The 20,932-nt window shown below is 39.7% G+C and overlaps 1 protein-coding gene across 8 annotated transcripts in view; it reads left to right on the top strand.

Moving 5' to 3' along the window:
• LOC135713133 (potassium voltage-gated channel protein Shaw-like) overlaps positions 1–20,932 on the top strand; it is a 221,958-nt gene that overhangs the window by 125,790 nt on the left and 75,236 nt on the right. For 7 of the 8 annotated variants that reach the window (XR_010518709.1, XM_065236246.1, XM_065236247.1 and 4 more), the window contains 4 exons: positions 3,819–4,013; positions 4,081–4,299; positions 4,435–5,038; positions 5,443–5,532. Coding sequence is in view for 7 of the 8 variants with exons in the window: in XM_065236246.1 (XP_065092318.1) it covers positions 3,819–4,013; positions 4,081–4,299; positions 4,435–5,038; positions 5,443–5,532 (1,108 nt within the window). In the remaining variant the exon portion in view is untranslated. The remainder of the gene's footprint in view (positions 1–3,818; positions 4,014–4,080; positions 4,300–4,434; positions 5,039–5,442; positions 5,533–20,932) is intronic. The other variant, XM_065236249.1, reaches the window with a different exon arrangement.

Here is a 20,932-nt window from a genome sequence, read left to right as displayed (position 1 = left end):
AGTTTAAATGATCTTTATTTTAGTTTAACTTGGACGATTACCATATAAATTTTTACTAAGTGATTTAATTGCTTTCTTCATCTTTAGGTATGGGCAAAATTCAAAATTTGTTTTACAGAATTAGTCCTAGACTTAGTACACGGTCGACCACCTTGGTGGGATTGGTTTGTTTTGTTTTTAGAATTTGAAGAGAAACTACTTAATACTACTATTTACAGCTTAAAACTAACCTACTCTACTATATACACTTAACCTACTATGTACAAATTGCTTATTAAAGCATGTTCAGAAAGATTGCATTTTTGAATAAATTTAGTTGTCATATCATCAATTTTGGAATCTACTTTGGGAATTTCTGCCTCTTGATGGAGGTCTGCTATTCTTGTGTCGAATGGACGATCTAGGATCATCCTCAACACTCTATTCTGTGCAACCTGGATTTTGTTCCTGTGGGTCTGAGCGCACGATTCCCACACCGGGGCGGCATAGAAGATCGCGGGGGCTATGATCTGTTTGTAAACAGCCAGTTTGTTTTGCCTTGAGAGGCGGGATCTGCGGTAAATGAGCGGATACAAACACCTAACCAAGGCGGAGCACTTAACTAGGGTTTTCTCTATGTGCGAGCGGAACAGGAGCTTCTCATCGAACAACATCCCGAGATAAGTAACATCAGTGGACCACTCGACCCTTGTACCATCCATTATTACGGTACAGGAGGGAGACGGTTTAAGTTTTAATGATTGTCTGTGAAGGAACATGATCGCTTGGGTTTTCGAGGCGTTGATTTTGATTTTCCACGTGGTGGCATAATCAGTAAAGGTGTCAAGGCATCGTTGGAGCTTGTTCGTAATTTCACGAGGCATCCTACCCTTGACAGCTATCGCGGTGTCATCTGCAAACAGAAAGAACACGCAACCGTCTCCTAGAGGAGGGATGTCCGACGTGTAGATGCTGTAAAGCAGTGGTCCCAGCAGACTCCCTTGCGGAACACCTGCTGGGATCGGAAATTGTCCCGAAAGGGAACTATTCAACGACACCCTGAACGACCTTTGCTGGAGATAGTTACGGGTGATTTTCACAAGGTATGGTGGAAAGTTGGAGTTACAAAGCTTGTATATAAGTCCGTCGTGCCAGACATTGTCAAACGCCTTTTCGACGTCTAACAAGGCCATGGCTGTGGACTTGGATACAGCTTTGTTACTCCGGATGTTATTCATCACCCGCACTAGCTGATGATTGGTGGAATGCCCCTTACGGAACCCGAACTGTTCCGGAAGAAGAATGTCATGTTCCTCCACAAACTTGTTTAGTCGGCTGAGGATCAATTTTTCGAACAGCTTGCTCAGCGCTGAGAGCAGGCTAATCGGTCTGTAGCTTGACGGTAGTGAAGGGTCTTTCCCAGGTTTGCGGATCGGGATGATTTTTGCCACCTTCCAGATGCTTGGAAAGTAGTGCAGCTCCAAGCATCTGTTGAGGATGGCAGCCAGCAGCAAGTGCACCCTCGCGCTGAGATTTTTCAACTCTAGGTTGAATATTCCGTCAAACCCGGGAGCCTTCATGTTCGTACTGTGTTTCAGCGCTGAGCAAATTTGTTCCTCTGTAATCCGTTCTTCTCGAGGGACGGCACAAGGGGAGGCATCTAACGTCTGGACGCACTGCACAACCTGGTTCTCGAGTGGACTTGGGATTGTAGAGCCAAGCAAATGCGACTGGGCAATGTGCTCCCCAATTGCATTGGCCTTCTCTTCGTTGGTGATAAGCCGTTCGTCATTGACTCTAAGTGGTGGAATGGGCTTGGGGTGAGACTTCAGCACCTTGGCAACCTTCCAGAATGGTCTGGAACGGTCGTCCAGGTTCTGAACGAGCCGCCCGAAACTCTCGTTCCGGATTGAGACCATTCTGGAAGCGATCTGCCGATTCAGATCGACCATTTCGTATTTACGCTGCAGATCCCCAGTCCGCTGAAACTGGCGTCTACGAACATTTCTGAGCCGAATCAAGAGTTTGGTGTGGGAATCAATTGCTTGAAACTTACCCCTCACAGGAACTCGTCGAACGCACTCTTCGTCAGCCACGGATATGGCTTGATGGAGACCCTCCAGGGCCCGGTCGATGTCATCCACTGTGTCGAGCGGTGGGTTGTCGTCGATGTGGCGGTCGACCACGCGTCGAAACTGGACCCAGTTGACTCGATGGTAGTCCTTCCGCTGGCACGGTGCAGGGGCCACGTTGTAGCCCAGCTCGGTCAGCACCGGTTGGTGGTCCGAACTCAGGTCGTTGACGGCAACCGGCTTGGCTAATCGATGGAACGGGCGACCTTGTTGGACGCTTATATAGTAGAACAGAAAATATCAGAGGTGTCAGATACTCGCATCTGATGTCTCGGTTGGAGAAAGTATAAGAATATAAAAAAATCAATCGATTTTCACCATCTTTAGACAATGGTTTACTTTTAACCATTTTTCAATAGTTTACAGAATGAAATCAATAGTTTTGAAATATTCAGCAAATTTCTAGAAATATTTCCAATCGATTGATGCCATTATCTCGTAAATCTATCGAGAGACGGTTGAGTTATTATCGTTCAAAATTTTTTAATTTTTCGTAACTCATCCAAAATGACTGTTTTCAATTTTGTACCCCCGTATGTTGCCGAAAGACGTTATCCAACGTCAAAATCTTTTGAACGATCAAAATATTATACTCAAAACATGAATTTCAGGAAAATTTTATAAAACTTCGTATATATCAGTTGTTCGAAAATGTACAGCTTTTATGTCTTTAAAATTTTACGTTCTACAAGCATGCGAAAGACAGCAAATATCTATCTTGCAAAATTAAAAAGCTTTTATCGCTGCGCCATCTTTGCGGCCAAACCTTGATCTATTTGTATCTATCAAATCGTAGTCCTAATTAATTCAAGAAACTTTACTAAAGACCTTAACTCAATTGGATGCAATCCCAGAGCGTCATTTTTTTTCCTGCTAGATTTAATTCCTTGTCCACTGTGCAGTGTTGCAAGCATTAAACCTAGGGAAGTCGAAAAAACTTCCAACTCGAATGAATTACTAGAACAGACTGGGATTTGGAACCACCGCCTGCAGCTAGCCTTAACTGAAGTTCTGATTCAATGCTCTTAAAGGGCTTTCCATAATAACATCCCATAGATAACTTTAACAACTGTTTCAAAAGATATCGAAAAATAAGCTATTGTGGCGTAAAACAAAAGCCTAAATACATAAATCATACAAAATTAACGCGACGCCCAGCCCCGATTTGCTGTGACCTGTTTGCCCAGTCCCCGTCCCAGAAACCAAGGGAAGCCTAGTCAACACACATTGCTCCACCGTATGGTAATGATTTATTGAGTTTGTGATTGCAGAGGGACCGTCCGCTGAGAATTTATGATCTCGGTCAGCTGGCACTAGAGTACCAAACCAAATTGGAAAGGATGTCTTGTCTGTTGCTACGCTGTTGCTGTCGACACATGAATAAAGCTTTTTTTTTCCCTGAGCGAAAAATACGGGACTAAGAACGCAGTCAGATAAAACATTTACGAATCGACGACACGTGTGTGTGACCACAGACCGACATCGTGGTGGAGAAGGCATGTTGTCTGCACATATTTTTGGCTCTCCTGTGGATCGATAGCCATCACCAGTGACGATAACTGGAGACCACCGGCTGGTGTGTAATGACCTAAATCCATTACTTCTTTCGATGAAACATGAAACAGCGCAAAATAAATTAGATCTAAATTAGTGAATTCATGGGATGGTAATAAGCTTCTACTGTTTCCCTATTATGCCTATTTTCAGCATCGTGACACGCAGGAAACGTTGGCCGTCCTCGAACGATTGGACCTGGACACGGAGAAGCCCACGGAAGAGGAGCTGGCCCGGAAATTTGGCTACGAGGATGATTACTTCAACGGGACGGTTTCCTGGTGGCAGCTCATGAAACCGCAAATTTGGTCCCTGTTCGATGAACCGTACAGTTCGAATGCTGCCAAAGTATGTGTGTTGCCCTCAAAATTAGCAGCTAAACTAATTGTGCGTTATTTACATGGTTCCATTGCAGATAGTTGGTGTGATATCGGTTTTCTTCATATGCGTATCGATTCTGTCCTTTTGCCTGAAAACCCATCCGGATATGCGCGTTCCGGTGATACGGAACATTACGGTCAAAACGGCCAACGGTAGCACGGCCTGGGTGCTGGACAAGACCCAAACCAATGCGCACGTGGCGTTCTTCTACATCGAGTGCGTATGCAACGCGTGGTTTACGCTGGAAATTATGGTGAGTTTGCTAATGTTTACGATCACTCACATTCACTTTGCTTTTTCATCACTACAAACTTGTATTCCATCTAATGACGTCGAATTCAATTTTAGTAATAGAAGCATTTAACCTCCTTCTTTTTGTTTTCTGCAGGTGCGCTTCATCTCGTCCCCGCAGAAGTGCGAATTTATCACCTCATCTGTAAATATCATTGACTACATCGCCACGCTCAGCTTTTACGTGGACCTAGTGTTGCAAAAGTTCGCCTCCCATCTGGAGAACGCCGACATCCTGGAGTTCTTCTCCATCATCCGTATCATGAGACTGTTCAAACTGACGCGGCACTCGTCCGGGCTGAAAATTCTCATCCAAACATTTCGTGCCTCGGCGAAGGAGCTGACGTTGCTAGTGTTTTTCCTGGTACTGGGCATCGTGATATTTGCCAGCCTGGTCTACTACGCGGAACGCATCCAGGCGAATCCGCACAACGATTTCAACAGCATCCCGTTGGGGCTGTGGTGGGCTCTGGTCACAATGACCACCGTTGGCTACGGCGATATGGCACCGAAAACCTACATCGGGATGTTTGTCGGAGCGTTGTGTGCATTGGCCGGTGTGCTAACGATTGCACTTCCGGTGCCGGTCATAGTGAGTAACTTCGCCATGTACTACTCGCACACGCAAGCACGAGCCAAATTGCCGAAAAAACGCCGACGGATAATACCGGTTGAACAGCTCCGAGCACCCCGAGTCACAGGTGAGTACTTTCTCAGCACATAGAAAAGCAATACGATATCCTCATCGCCCACCGTCGTCAGCGAAGACTCTTTTTTCCCGGCCATCTGTTGACTCAGTCAAAGGCCACTAATTAGCCCCAACTATCGAATTACCCTTTCGCGTGGAACAGCAGCTCTTTCACCTCGTCTGGCAATAAAAAAGAATCCGTTTTTCTCTTTTCTCTTTTTTTCCCTCGTCAATCACTAATCATGCCAAAAACAAAAAAAAAACTATAACGTCCTGCCATTCATCGTCCTATCACGTGCCTCCACTAAATGTATTCACGCCAAATCAAAAAACCAAAAATGACCACCACGCCAACGCCAATCGCCTTCACCTTCACGCTTGATACGAACGAACTAATGAACGAAAACCCGCCTCCAGGACAACCGGGAGCTATGGGTATGCCCGGTTCGGGTCCGATGGCTCGCCGCATGAACCAGGCGAAAACAAAGGATCTTGGTCCGAAAATAGGTAAGTACGGTCGTTGCCATCACACATCTCCTACCTGCGCTCCGCCACACAGTCTTCTTCAGTCGTGCCCATCACAACTTGCTTCACATTCTTTGTTTTTGGTTTCCTGCTGACACATGAAATTCGAAAACCACCCCCTCCCTTATTGATCATCCCAATGATAACCAGGTAGCACCGAGCAGCTTTCGTTCCGTTTCCAACTAATCGCCATAGCTTTCAAAGTTTCTGTTTCACCACGAAATTGTTTTCAATTTCAACGGTAATTTCTCCCCAGACGACGATTTGTTCTCTTTGGTTAGGTATTTGATGTACCGCTTATGCTCTTTTTTTTCTGTCGACACTCGAAATTTGAAAACCATGTTCCACCACCTACACACGCTCGTTCACATTTATCCAGTGATACTGCCATTTGCTGTTGCCATCATCGAACTGCTCAGCATTGTTGCTGATGGGAGGAGAAAGAAAACGGGGACCGAAAAACAGATTAATATTGACATTCCATTGTGTATTGCTTGCTGATCCACGGTCGTCGTCGTCGTCGTGTTCCAGCTTCCGGTCGATGCCGATGAAATTCGGTGCACGTACTCCACCAGTCAGCGGAAAAAGGTAAAGGAAAGTGGTAAATCCATGCAGGTCAAAATGGGACGAAAAAAACATGAAGGGTAAATGTTCCTGTAGTTGCGGTACGCTTCTAATGGAACCTAACGCTTCTAACGTAGCACAACTATAGGAGCGTTTACCTTATTGAAAATTCGCATAAGAATTGTTGATCTGGATGAAATTGGTAAATAATAACAATCATTACAAAGGGATAAGGAGATTTTTCTTTTCTGAGTGAAGAAACTTTAGTCGGTCCCAAAATTAACAATGGTTTCTTGTGACTGGAAAAGAAGGAGATTTAACAGAAGTTTGCTAATGACGGTTAGAAATCGGAGAGGACCTCTTTAATTGGGACAAAGTGAAAGAGTTGGATTAAAATAAAAAGGAATTTCGTGAAAATAAAGCTGGTATTTCTTTGATAATTATGCGAACGTTGAAAGCGCAGATACGTAACAAAAATACCAGCATGGTAATTCATTGACCCACGATAGTTTTCACATCCATTCGAAAACTCCCGAATCTAATTTCATCTGCAAAAATAGTATTATGGACATTTTTTTTCAAATTCTATACCCTACCTGTGTGGTTCAAATGCCGTTTTTCTAAATCCATTTGATGAAAACTTGTAGTGTACGATTTTTGTTTTGAAAAGTTATTAAAATATTTCACGACATCGGATGAAAAACGAAAACCTATCATGATTTGAATTATTTACTGCAGAATCCAAGAGACTTTTGATTCAGAAGTCATCAAAAGGCAGCTTACAGTTTTAACCCGAACGTGGCATATAATTTACAAAAAAAAAGTTAAGGGTTCTGTCCCAAGAACAACCGCATTATTGACGCAGGACTACGAGATTGATTTGTTTTTCCCAATTTAATATTAATTAGGGTAAACGATTTAAATGTTTTATTCTAAAATCAACAAACATTACAAGTTTTGAAATTAGGCGACGTTCAATATCCTTAAATAAATTCAATTTTCATATTTCAAAATTCAGTTCCTAACCCTCAGTTGACGATCATTTCTCATTGCGAGAAGACGCTTTTGTACAATCGCCGCGCTGAAAGTCATATAATTAGCTACCGTTCGTGTGTGTTTCCTTGTCAGCCCTAACCGGCTACCTTTGTAAGGAAAAGGAAAACAAAAAGATGTCCAGTGGAATCGTCAAGAACACACTGAATTTTCAGTTCCCGGATGGAGCCCCTGGACCCACCGTTGTAGAAATTGGTCGATTTGTCAAAGGGTTTGATGCGGACAAAGCAGAAATGGAAACAGACTACAAACTTTCCGATGAAAGGGTTGTTTGCATCAAATTCAGATCTGAAAGAGCAATGAAGGAGGCTCTCCTGCACAACCCGGAGGTTCATACGTTCCACTATTCCAATGGTCAATCCGTGGAAGTTCATATGACGGTCGCTGGAGGGTGTATCCGCTACGTGAGGATCTTCGATCTCACCCCGGAGATATCGGATATTGACGTATCGTTGGTACTCGGAAAGTATGGAACCGTGAAACGCATGATCCGTGAGAAGTTCCCGGCGGAATTGGAGCTAGATCTCTTTACCGGTGTCCGTGGGGTGTATATGGACATCAAAAAGGACATCCCATCAATCATCCATTTCCCCAACCGCCGAGGGAGAATCTACTACGAGGGACTGAGACAGAAGTGTTTTTTGTGTAAGCAGGAAGGGCACCTGAAAGTGAAATGTCCACAGAACAACGCACAGCAAGAATCAAGAAAGGATATGGAAGCAAAGCAGGAAGCGGAAAAAATGAAGAAGACGGCTGCTAAAGCTAGCCAAAAGGAAGAGGTGGACGTACCTTGCAATGACACCTATGCTGGAGCCGTTCAGGGAGCGGCATCATCGTCTAAAAACAGTAGCAATTTGGAGCTGTCAATGGTCAGGTTAGTTTCGTTGACAAACGGGACCTCAGCCGGGGTGTCCAGCCCGAAGCAGATTCAGGATTCAGGATTCAGGTCCAGTAGCGAAGCTAGATCTAAAAGTTCCAGATCACTTCGAAGTATGACGAATCGATCACGCTCTCGAAGTGGTGTGAAGGTAAGCAAGGCTGATCTTCGGAAGTGTTAGTGACAATCGAGATCAGCTGACTTTGACATATGACGACATTGGCAAGCAACGTCAAACGGACCTTCTTTATCGATAATACGTAACACCCGTTACTGAATACTCGATACTTTGTAAACAAAGAGATGAATTACGTAAAGAAAATCTGTACTGTGAATATTAATGCTATAGCGATGGACTCTAAAAAACATTTGCTCAAGGAATTCATCATACGCCACGATTTGGATGCTGTTTTCCTGCAAGAAGTGTCGTTCAATGATTTTAGCTTTCTGCCTTCACATTACGCAATTGTCAACCGTAGTGAGCAGAACGTTGGTACAGCAATACTTATAAGGAAAACTATTCCTTTCGAGCAGATCATGATGGACCCATCTGGACGCATCATCTCCGTTGTTGTCGACGGAGTGAACTTAGTGAATATTTATGGTCACTCTGGGACGCAATACAATGTCGAAAGGGATGATCTTTTTCAAAATATGATATCCCCGCACTTAAGCAAAGGAAATTTGATGATCTTGGGAGGGGACTTTAACTGCATCCTGGATACGTTAGACAGCAAAAGTAAAAACAAGAGCTGCTGCAAAGGGCTGCGCACTCTAGTAAACCTGTTTAAGCTAGAGGATTTGGGATCCGCAGGCCGCCAATACACCTTCTTGAAGCATAATTCTGGCTCCCGATTAGACGATTTTACTGTGACAAAGATTTTGTTCATCGAGCTAAAAAGTACGAGACTCTTCCAGTGCCCTTCTCTGATCATCACGCGGTATTTAGTGCTTACGTTTGAAATCAACCTACAGGATGCCACTCCCATCCTTGGAAGGAGCCATTGGAAGATAAACGATTTTCTACTCAAGGATGAAGGCACATCTGAAGGTTTCATTTGAGTCTTGGCAGAGCTAAGGCAACGTAGCAAACACGAGATGAACTTTTCGGAGTGGTGGTCGTACGATTTCAAAAGCAAGGTAAAACATTACTACAAGAACAAGTCTTATGAGTTCAATCAAACTAACGCAAGGAAGAAGGCAAAACACTACAATAAGCTAAACAAATTGATGGAACAGCAAGCAAAAGGTTTAAACGTGCTGGATAGGATGAACGCGGTCAAGTCTGCTATCGTCGATGCCGAAGAGCAACGTCTTTCCAGTTTCCGCGGAAAGGTGCAACCGTCAACAATGCTTGAAAGCGAAAAATTGAGCATATATCAAGTTTCGAAATTAGCAAAACGCGGTCACAACACACCAGTGATGAGTCTGCACTCACCAGATGGTCTAACTACAAAGCAATTAGTACATAATCACTTTGAGGAACAGTTCCGGAAGCCGCAAAACCAGCAAGCAGATTATGCTGCGCTTCAGCACGTTCGCAAATCGTTACCTCGAGATCTTGGAATCAACCTTGTGTCACCAATAGAAGAAGAGGAGCTTCGCGTAACTATTCAAAATGCAACAAAAAAGAAATCACCTGGGCCTGACGGTCTAACTTACGAATTTTACGAGAAACACTTTCATTCTCTCAAACAAGATCTATTGCGTCTCTTAAATGGATTTTTGGATGGCTCCATTCCTATGCAAGAAAACTTTGCGAAGGGAATAATCATTTTAATTCCGAAGTTGAAGGATCGAAATGACTTGCAGAACTATAGACCGATCAGTTTGCTGAATACAGACTACAAGATTCTCACCAAAATTTGGTCAAACTGCAGGGTTGGAGGGAAGTCTTGTGTGCAAAACCTGGGTAAGATAAGAACGGTCATAGCAAGTGTGATGTGCATCCCTACATCTTCAACCCATAAATAAGTACAAGTCAAAAACCTCCATGTAAGCACAGCAAGTCATTCCACTTGAACCAAAACTCACAGGTCATATTACGCATAGCCAAACGCGACCAAATGTGCCGGTTGCGCCACGGCGTTAGAACACAATTATTTACACTCTCTCTCTCTTCTCGTGTTCGACCGTTCGACCCATGCCAATGCAGTCTCGATACCGATAGGCGTCATATTGCACAACTGGGTAGGACCACCGGGCACCGAAATTGCCGACCTAGCGAAGATGCATTTTCCAGGCACGCTACTCCAGTTGTCTCACTCTGACTAATAGGTTAATTACGTTAAGCCAAGAACTGTAAAGAATTGTAAACCCTATATAAACAAAACCGAAACCCAAAAATAAAGATTCATAACCAATCACTTGAAGACTCTTGACTGTAGTCCTTACTGGTGATAGCTTTTCAGCTCACCATAGTTTGGATACTACTATGAAAGAAAGTCCTTCTCCATTGGAGTGAGAGAACCTGTCACATGGCTGACCGTGACAGCTAAAGTGAACAGTACATAGTTCAAAGTAAAACTTATAAAATCCGCGATAAATCGTTAAAGCCGATTAGTGAAATCGCCGTCAGAAATTGTTTCGCGAAAATCCCCCAGTAAACCAGTGTAAAAAGAAGAAGAAACATCATGGGGTGGTTCAGTTCAGATGAAATTATTGTGGAAAGTAATACTAACGAAGCGCTTCAAACAGTAGCATTGATAGTTTTGGCCGTTGTGTTTTTGGGCTACGGCCTCATAAAAATCTTTAATAACCACCATCGGAGTCAGTCCGAAAGAGTGGCCGAAGCTACAGTGAGAATGCGTGCGGCAGCTATCTGAACAATGAATTGCGAAGCTATGGTTACTACGAATAGCCTAGCGTATAGTGAAAAAAAAAAGGACAATGGCAGCAATTGCAGACGTTTTAAAAAGACTGAATAAAAGTTTAAAAATTAATGTGCCAATAATTGTCAATTACAACCAAAAAAGTGTAGAAGACTTAATTAAATTGCTCGCCAAGGAAAAAACGGTGATTACAATAAAAAAATATGAAGCATCATATTTAGTAAAAGTAGCAAAAGACATTACATCCCTAGAAGCGCTACCAAAATGTAAAAGTGTGAAAAAAGTGAAAATTAACAAAACCGCAAATGAAATGGTGCAAACGGACAAAGGATATTTAATAATCTCTACATCAAAAGGGATAATGACTAATAAACAGGCACTGGAAAAACAACTAGGAGGAATTATCCTAGGAATAGTAAATTAAGAGTGATGCGGTTAATGTGGAAGTGAAAAATCATCGCCGATGATGCGACGATACGTTGATATGAAGAAATGAAGAGGCTACCATAAACGAAAAGACTCTCACACCGTGGGACGCCCAGCCGAAGAAGAATCGAAGATATCAACACCTACCGAATGATATCTCGCACCGAGGGAAGCCCAGCAGGTTAGCCAAATGAATCAAGGTAAATGGAGGAATGTGGCATCTTAATCCACAAGCTCCATAGTATATTAGATAATTTGAAAAAGAACCCTAATACAAAGTATAAACTTGCTACATTAAAGAAAAAGTTGCACGACTCTAAATCAATTTATAACGAAATAATCAAAAATATTGAAATAATTGATAACAAAGAGAAAATATTTTTATTTAAAGCAACTAAGGACACTTTTGGGGAGATAAAAACTCTCTTAGATTACAAATTGAACTTCCCTAAACTAATTTCATTAAAAACCATTTCATTGATTATATTAAATTTAGTAAAATTGTATAAAAAACACAAGATGACTTCGCATATCGAAATCATAAAAACAATCCCTTTGCTGGTACCGCAATTCAGCGGCGAGGGAGAAAAGTTAAACAGCATCATTGCGGCGCTTAATGCGTGCAAGACACTAATAACTGACGCCAACCGCGCAGTAGCTATCCAAGTTATTCTTTCTCGCCTGGACGGAAAGGCAAGATCAGCAGTGGGTGATAACCCTCTAACCATAGATGAGGTTATCCAAAATTTGAATAATAAGTGCAGAGTTAAAATTGCACCAGAAACAGTGGTCGCTAAGCTAAATGCAACCAAACAAAATGGTGAAATTGGCAAATTCACCGAACAAATAGAAAAACTTACGCTAGAACTCGAACGTGCTTACATTAGCGAAAACGTTCCATTAGAGACAGCATCAAGAATGGCTGTAAAAGCCGGAGTAAAAGCTCTTGCCAACGGCGTAAAAAATAACGAATCCAAACTCTTACTCAAGGCCGGACAATTTTCTACTGTTTCATTAGCGGTAGAAAAATTGACGGAAAACGAACCAGCGAATAATGGTTCAAATAGTGTATTTCACTACCGTTCACAAAATCCCAGAAATTATAATTACAACTACACCCGGTACGCGAATAATAATCCCAGGAACCGAGGAAACGGAAATCGCCAAAATAATCATGGACGAAACGAAAGATACCAGAGACAGTATCAAAATTCAAATTCAAATTATAGAGGAAATCATTCAAATAATTCTAATCGTTATCATAGAAACGAACAAAGGGGCTCAGGTTCCCGTGTCTACGTGGCACACTCGGGAAACCTGCCAGCCCCCCAACAAATAATAGTTGGGGGTCAAAGACAAAGCCCAGATCAAGAACAAAATCAGGAACAACCGAACAGACCTCAACAGCAAGTGCGAGGACAGGCGATGCACTATGTACAAAGGCATCAGTAACTGAACGCTGTATGCAAGTTAATCCATCTTGCAGTAATTTTATTTACTTAAACTTAGAATTCTCATCACCTCAGTCTACTTTGTTAGTCGACTCCGGTGCTGAAATTTCAATTTTTAAAATAAACATAATCAAACCTCCACAAGAAATAAATATAGCAGAAAAATGTCGAATAACAGGTATAAATGACTTACACATTGAAACCATTGGAACATCATCAACAAAAATCATGCTTCCGAATGGAACATCTATCGAACACAAGTTCCATCTCGTTGATACAAATTTTCAAATACCTACTGATGGAATTCTCGGGAGAGATTTCCTAACAAAATTTAATTGCTCCATTAGTTACGATACATGGGTTTTAACAGTAGTTAACAATGGTGAAATATCTGAATTACCTATCGAAGACAATCTTAATGGTGAATTTTTTCTACCACCAAGATGTGAAGTTTTTAAACAAATTTTTACAGACTCAATCAATAATGATTACGTTTTATTGTCACAAGAAATCAAACCAGGAGTATTTTGCTCCAATACACTGATTAACTCTAAACATCACGTAATAAAGTTAATCAATACAAACAATGAACCCGTACGTATAAACAAAGACTTCGAAAGAAGATACATCTCTCTTCAAAATTATGATATTTTCAAATTCAATAAAACTAACAACCATAACCGAAATGAGAAACTTTTCAATGAGTTAAAATTAGACAATACTCATGAAACACATAAACAAAAACTCTTGAGTTTATGTTCAAAATTTAACGATATTTTTGCGTTAGAAGGAGACAAATTATCAAGCAACAATTTTTACAAGCAAAATATCAATTTATCTGACAACACACCAGTCTATATAAAAAACTATCGTTCACCAGAAGTTCATCGACAAGAAATTAATAAGCAAGTTGAAAAATTACTTGACGAGAAAATCATACAGCCCTCTGTATCACCTTATAATGCTCCAATACTATTGGTTCCTAAGAAGTCTACGACAGACTCTAAAAAATGGCGTCTAGTCGTTGATTTCAGGCAACTGAATAAAAAAATAGTTGCTGACAAATTCCCTCTACCTAGGATAGACGACATCCTCGATCAACTAGGTAGAGCAAAATACTTTTCGACACTGGATGTGATGTCCGGTTTCCATCAAGTCGAACTTGATAAAAATTCTAAACAATACACTGCTTTCTCCACACCAGCAGGTCATTATGAATTTAACAGATTACCGTTTGGTCTGAACATATCGCCAAACAGTTTTCAGAGAATGATGACCATTGCTCTGAGCGGTTTGCCTCCAGAGAGTGCATTTCTTTACATAGATGATATAATTGTAGTTGGATGCTCAATCAATCATCATTTGTCAAACCTTGAAAAAGTTTTTGAAAAATTGCGGAAATTCAATTTGAAGTTGAACCCCGCAAAATGTATTTTTTTCCGTGCAGATGTAACCTATTTGGGACATCATATTTCCGAACAGGGTATTCAACCCGATAAAAGCAAATATTCTACTATATTGAATTATCCCGAGCCAAAATCAGCAGACGAAGTAAGAAGATTCGTCGCGTTCTGTAATTATTATAGACGATTCATCCCTTATTTCGCCGATATTGCAGCTCCACTAAATACATTGTTGAGGAAAAACACAAAATTCGTTTGGTGCGAAAATTGTAAACAAGCTTTCAAGATACTCAAAGATAAGCTTTTATCTCCTCAGATTCTGAAATTCCCAGATTTCAGTAAAACATTTATTCTCAGCACAGACGCATCTAAAATTGCATGCGGTGCTGTATTGTCACAAAGGTATGGCGACATAGACTTACCAGTCGCATATGCTAGTCGATCATTTACAAAAGGAGAAAGTAATAAATCGACTATTGAACAGGAACTAACAGCTATTCATTGGGCTATCATGTATTTTAGACCATACTTATATGGTAGAAAATTCGTGGTCAGAACAGACCACCGCCCACTAGTTTATTTATTTTCAATGACTAATCCATCTTCTAAACTGACTCGAATGAGAGTAGATTTAGAGGAATTCACGTTCGAGGTTGAATACGTGAAAGGTAAAGAAAATGTCGGGCCTGACGCTTTATCACGTATCACTACGGACTCCGAAGAACTCAAAAATCTGCATGTATTGTCAGTACAAACCAGATCTATGACTAAAACACTTCAACAAATGGCAAGTAGAACTCAAAATGCTGATGAGATTGATCACCTCATGGCATACGATTCTATAAACAACATCGACGCGTTTAATTTGCCAAAACTCATTTTTTCAACCCAAGGAAACGACCTACATGCGACAATTTATACAAAAAAATGTGAAAAAGGTAATTGTTCAAGCACAATTTCCTTATGCATTGAAAGAACCGAATATCGAAAGGTACCTTCATATCATAAACGATGTGGCCAATGAATCACGAATCAAGCAAATAGCAATTGCAAAAACGGATATTATATTCTCGCTAACCAATGCGCAACACTTTAAGAAGATATGTAACGAAGTGCTAACGAACGTTCAATTTATATTCTACCAGCCAGCACAAATAATTAAAGACGAGAATGAAATTTTAAGAATTATTGAAGAAAACCACGTGACACCCTTAGGAGGACATGTCGGTATCAATAAATTAATCCAAAGACTGAGAAGAAACTTTTACTGGACAAACATGAAGTCCATAATTTCCAAATTCATAAAATCATGTGTATTCTGTAAACAGAATAAACATACGATCAAGACAAAAGAACAATTTACCCATACATATACACCAGAAAGAACATTTCAAACAATTTCAATGGATACAATTGGTCCATTTACTAAATCTTTAAAAGGTAATCGATATGCATTGACGGTCCAATGCGAATTATCTAAATATGTTATAGTAGCTCCAATAGTTGATAAGCAGGCGAATACTCTTGCTAAAGCATTCGTCGAAAATGTAATTTTAAAATATGGTTCACCTTCCATAATTAAAACGGATATGGGAACCGAATATAGAAATGAAATATTTCAGCATATGTGCAATATACTTCAAATAAAACAAAACTTTTCTACAGCATACCATCCTGAAACGATAGGTAGCTTAGAACGAAATCACCGATGTCTAAACGAATACTTGAGACATTTTATAAATGAGCAACATGACGATTGGGATTCATGGTCGTCTTATTACTCATTTTACTATAACACAACCCCACATTCTGAGCATAAATATTCACCATTCGAATTGGTTTACGGAAGACAATTTCAATTTCCAAATAATCTTACAGAGAAAATCGAACCCGTGTACAATACAGATTCATATGTAACAGAGATGAAATACAAAATTCAAACAGCATGTGCAAAAGCTAAAAAAATATTAGACAAATCAAAAGTAAAGAGAGCAGAAAATCAGTCACAAACATCAAACCCATTAAAAACAAAAATAGGAGACACAGTTTGGTTAAAAATTGAAAACAGAAGGAAACTTGATCCCGTATATTCAGGACCATATAAAATCATACACATAGAACAACCAAATGTAACAATCGAACATTTAATTTCAAAAGAACAGCAAACAGTACACAAAAATAGACTCATTAAAACCTAGAATACATGCAAGAAAAAATATTCAAAGTAAAGACGTAAGAAATTTGGTACTAAACAACACAAAAATATATATATATATATATATATGTATCTGAAAAAAAAAAATACGAAACCAAAACTCAACTCATACATCAAAGAGACATCTGGAGAAAGTTAAAAAAAAATGGTCTCATTCCATTTCATTACATAACACCATTTTTCTCAAAGGGGGAAGGTGTGATGTGCATCCCTACATCTTCAACCCATAAATAAGTACAAGTCAAAAACCTCCATGTAAGCACAGCAAGTCATTCCACTTGAACCAAAACTCACAGGTCATATTACGCATAGCCAAACGCGACCAAATGTGCCGGTTGCGCCACGGCGTTAGAACACAATTATTTACACTCTCTCTCTCTTCTCGTGTTCGACCGTTCGACCCATGCCAATGCAGTCTCGATACCGATAGGCGTCATATTGCACAACTGGGTAGGACCACCGGGCACCGAAATTGCCGACCTAGCGAAGATGCATTTTCCAGGCACGCTACTCCAGTTGTCTCACTCTGACTAATAGGTTAATTACGTTAAGCCAAGAACTGTAAAGAATTGTAAACCCTATATAAACAAAACCGAAACCCAAAAATAAAGATTCATAACCAATCACTTGAAGACTCTTGACTGTAGTCCTTACTGGTGATAGCTTTTCAGCTCACCATAGTTTGGATACTACTATGAAAGAAAGTCCTTCTCCATTGGAGTGAGAGAACCTGTCACACAAGGACGCAGCAGAGTAAACGGGTAAAGATCGCGCTACTCAGTGTGGATCTTCAGAAAGCTTTCGATTCGGTGGACCATGGTCGGCTTTGGGAAACACTGGAGAAACTCAAAATTCCAACGCAGTTTATAACATTCATCCGGAGACTGTATGCCGATGCGTCATCACAAGTTATGGTGAATGGGTTTCTCACTGCTTCCATAAAATCGATCGTTCCGTGCGGCAGGGTTGCCCACTCTCGATGCTTTTGTTTTCGCTCTATGTGGAACCTCTCATCCGTCAACTTCATGATAGTACGTTCGGCTTAATGATTGATGGTAACTTGATAAAAATAATGGCATACGCAGATGATTTAACGTTGATCGTGAGTTTGCACTACAGGCTGCTAAGTATTAACTTTGAGAAATCGGGTTATATTAGATTCAACAACTGCAAGCTGGGCCCCCAAATGATCCAAGAGAAACAACAAATGAAAATATTAGGAATAATAGTTAAAGACAAATGGAAAGATATGATAAATGCAATTTTGATAAATTATTGAATTCAATTACTTTTGCTTGCCAGATACATAGTGCTAGAAAACTCAATTTATTAGAAAGGAATACAATTCTAAATACGTTTCTATTATCAAAGCTCTGGTATGTTTCTCAGGTCCTGCCACCTAATAATTATCATTTAGCTGAAATAAAGAAAAAATCAGGCTATTTTCTCTGGAATTCCCATTTTTTTAGAGTTAATAGGAATCAGCTATATCTTGATTATAGCAAGGGTGGATTGAAATTGATTGACCCAGAAATCCAATGTAAGGCGCTATATATCAGAAGTTTGTTGTTTAACTCAGGTAAAAGAATCAATCATTTTCTGTTGGAACAAGCTAATCAAAACATATTATCCTTAAACAGTAAAAAATGGATTGAAGAAGCAAAACAACTTTCAAACAATAATTGTATAGAAAATAATAGGAGTTTATACAACTATTTCATAAGCGAAATGAAAACACAACCAATAATTCAGGAAAAGTATCCATATTTGTGGTGGAACTGCATATGGGAAAATATTAATCAAAGTTTCCTCAGTTCAAATGCTAGATCAATTCTTTATCTTGTTTTCAATGATGTTATTCCAAACAAAGTTAAATTGTATAACTATACTGACAAAGTTAATAATAATCTCTGCGAAATTTGCAAAAAGCCTGATACAAACATTCATCGAATAAAAGAATGCAACCATTCCGGGTTAGTCTGGAAATGGATACAAAATGTCATAGCAAAAAATCTAAAAATCAAACTGCAATCACCAGAAGAAATTTTGTATTACGGTATATCGAAGAAAAGCCATAAAAAGAAAGCAGTATTATTTATAGTAGTTGCGGCAATGGCGTATAACGTTATACATTACAAAAATCCAGGTTTATATTCTTTTCAAAAAATAATAAGGGATTATAGATGGAATAACAGAAAAGCATTCAATATAAACTTTAAAACATATCTTAACATCTGTTAACTAAATAACCAATGTTAAGATTTTCAGTCATAATTATTACTATTTGTGTATATAGATGCTACATGAAACAGTTGTAATTTTTATATTTTTATAATACTCAGATAATAAAGACAATTTGTTAAAAATAAAAAAATAAAAAAACCATTCAAAATAAGGATCCAAACAAGTACAATAAATGTTCAGGTACATACTGAATAATGTTTATTGACAGTAACCGGAGTGACCTGAAGAGCATTTCATTTACAAACTGGTTTAAAATACGTCATAATACATCACACCATATTATTACATTTTGAGTTTAAGAATTATGATCATTAAACTGAATTTCATTTGAGTGTGTCCTTTATCTGTATTCTAGCAAAAATATATCAAATAGCGTCATTGGAACGGTACTTATGGATATTTTTGGTCGCTATTAAAAATTTAGTCCATGGCTGAATATTTATACACGGCTGTATTTAAATATTGTGGTACCATTTTGATAAGTCTTTGTTCGGTTTGCCTACGCTAATGTGTGCCATGAATGAGTAAATGTCAATTATGAGTAAATACGTCAAGATGGGTGAAAAGCTTACTCATTCTATGAGTGACCTTCGCTTTTGCAAATTTGAGTGGACGGGACTTAAATATGAGTCAGATTAATTTGCCGTGTGAACATTTCACTTAAAATCGTAGAAAGTGAGGTTACTCACTGAGTGAGTAAAATTTTCCTCAAAAATCTGCTCGAATAAGTAGTATAAGAATAAGATGTAAAACAATAAGTACCCAGTCCACACGACCGATAAAAATAACTCAGTACCAAAGTCGAATTCAACTCAAAATTGCATTGCATTACGTAGCGCCATTGAGCACTGTAGGGATACCCGTGAAACAGATTCAAAGTGAGCGCCGTTTAAATACAATTTTAGGTATTCAAACTAAACGGGATTCTACGGTATTGAAGAAGTTTTTCCATTTATTATGTCACTCTAAATTGAGGAAAAATTAACCCCCCTCCCCCCTTTCGTGATGATTATCCTATACCTAATGCAATGTCTGTCACTAAATCATAAGCCCCCCACCCTCCCTCTTTAGAGCGTGACATAATATGTGCATCACTGGTAAATAGGGATGGGAGAATAACCAGTTAGATCCCGACCGGCAACTGTACTGGTATCAATTTAATTCGAACGCGAATATTTTAAATACCGTCCACTTCGTAGAATAACAAATGCGTTTGCTAGTGACTAGAATATATGAATTATGTAGTGATCGTATCACAGCAGTGTTTTCATTCGAATTAGTTATTCGCGGGTGCTCACGTAGTGCAGAACCGGGAATTACCCAACAGTCTGCTTAGTAAAGAAACAACAACAACTACAATTTCAAGCTAAATTTGACTCAATTTTGAGTTAATCTCATTGACCGTGCACAAGTATACTCATAGAATTAAAAGATGTAAAATTTTTCTTATATTTAAGTAGATTTTTGAAGAAATCGAGGAAAATTTTACTCACTTAGTGAGTAACCCCACTTTCTATTATTTTGAGAGATATCCTACTCAATTTTGAGCTAGTCTTATCGGTCGCGTACGACGTCTAACGATGTGATAACCACCAAATCAATAGACGAACTGAAACAAAAAGTACAGGTAAGCTCTTTTGTAACCTCGCAACGACCTTCCAATGTGAACTGAAACCACGAGCTCAGTATGCAAAACCAGTCACCATTAGGCCACCGAGCTCTTCACATTACAAAAAACCATTTATAATCGAGTTGTGTTTATTGCTATTCAAGCCCGGTGAGTCAAATAGTAATTTTAAGTCAACAATCGATATGACATTAACGAATCTATTATGAGAAGGTGACTAGGACAAATGCACAGCCTTCTACTCTATAAGAAAAAATGGTTGCCGTAAGGCTCTGCCTCTCACATTGTAAAACAGTGTGTGAGTTTCACAACACTTATTATTCGAGTTTTACCAATTGGCCAGCTTCAAACGTTTGTTAATGAAATCGTATTATTTCCTTCCACATTTCAAGGCGCAGATTTAAGCTAGATGAAGATAGAACTTGTTTTTTTTTTTCTTCTTGATTTGTTTTCCGTACTGAGCACCAATGCTACCGACGCCAAGAAAGGCAGCTCCCACACCTGGACCCTACCTATCGACCCATCAACTCATAGCCGGAGACCAACGGCTTTACATCCCTTCCGAAGAAAGATGTGATCATAGATTTTATGCCTCAGAAAATCCTGACAGCGCGAACTGGGATTGAACCTAGGCCTTTTGGGGTGAGAGGCAATCACGCTTACCACTACGCCACCGGTGGCGCTTGTGTGC

The sequence above is a fragment of the Ochlerotatus camptorhynchus genome, unplaced genomic scaffold (genome assembly GCF_037179485.1).
Source record: "Ochlerotatus camptorhynchus isolate MF236.1 unplaced genomic scaffold, CSIRO-AGI_Acam_v1.1 ptg000539l, whole genome shotgun sequence".
Taxonomy (NCBI): Eukaryota; Metazoa; Arthropoda; class Insecta; order Diptera; family Culicidae; genus Ochlerotatus; species Ochlerotatus camptorhynchus.
This window is presented reverse-complemented; position numbering and strand designations above follow the sequence as displayed.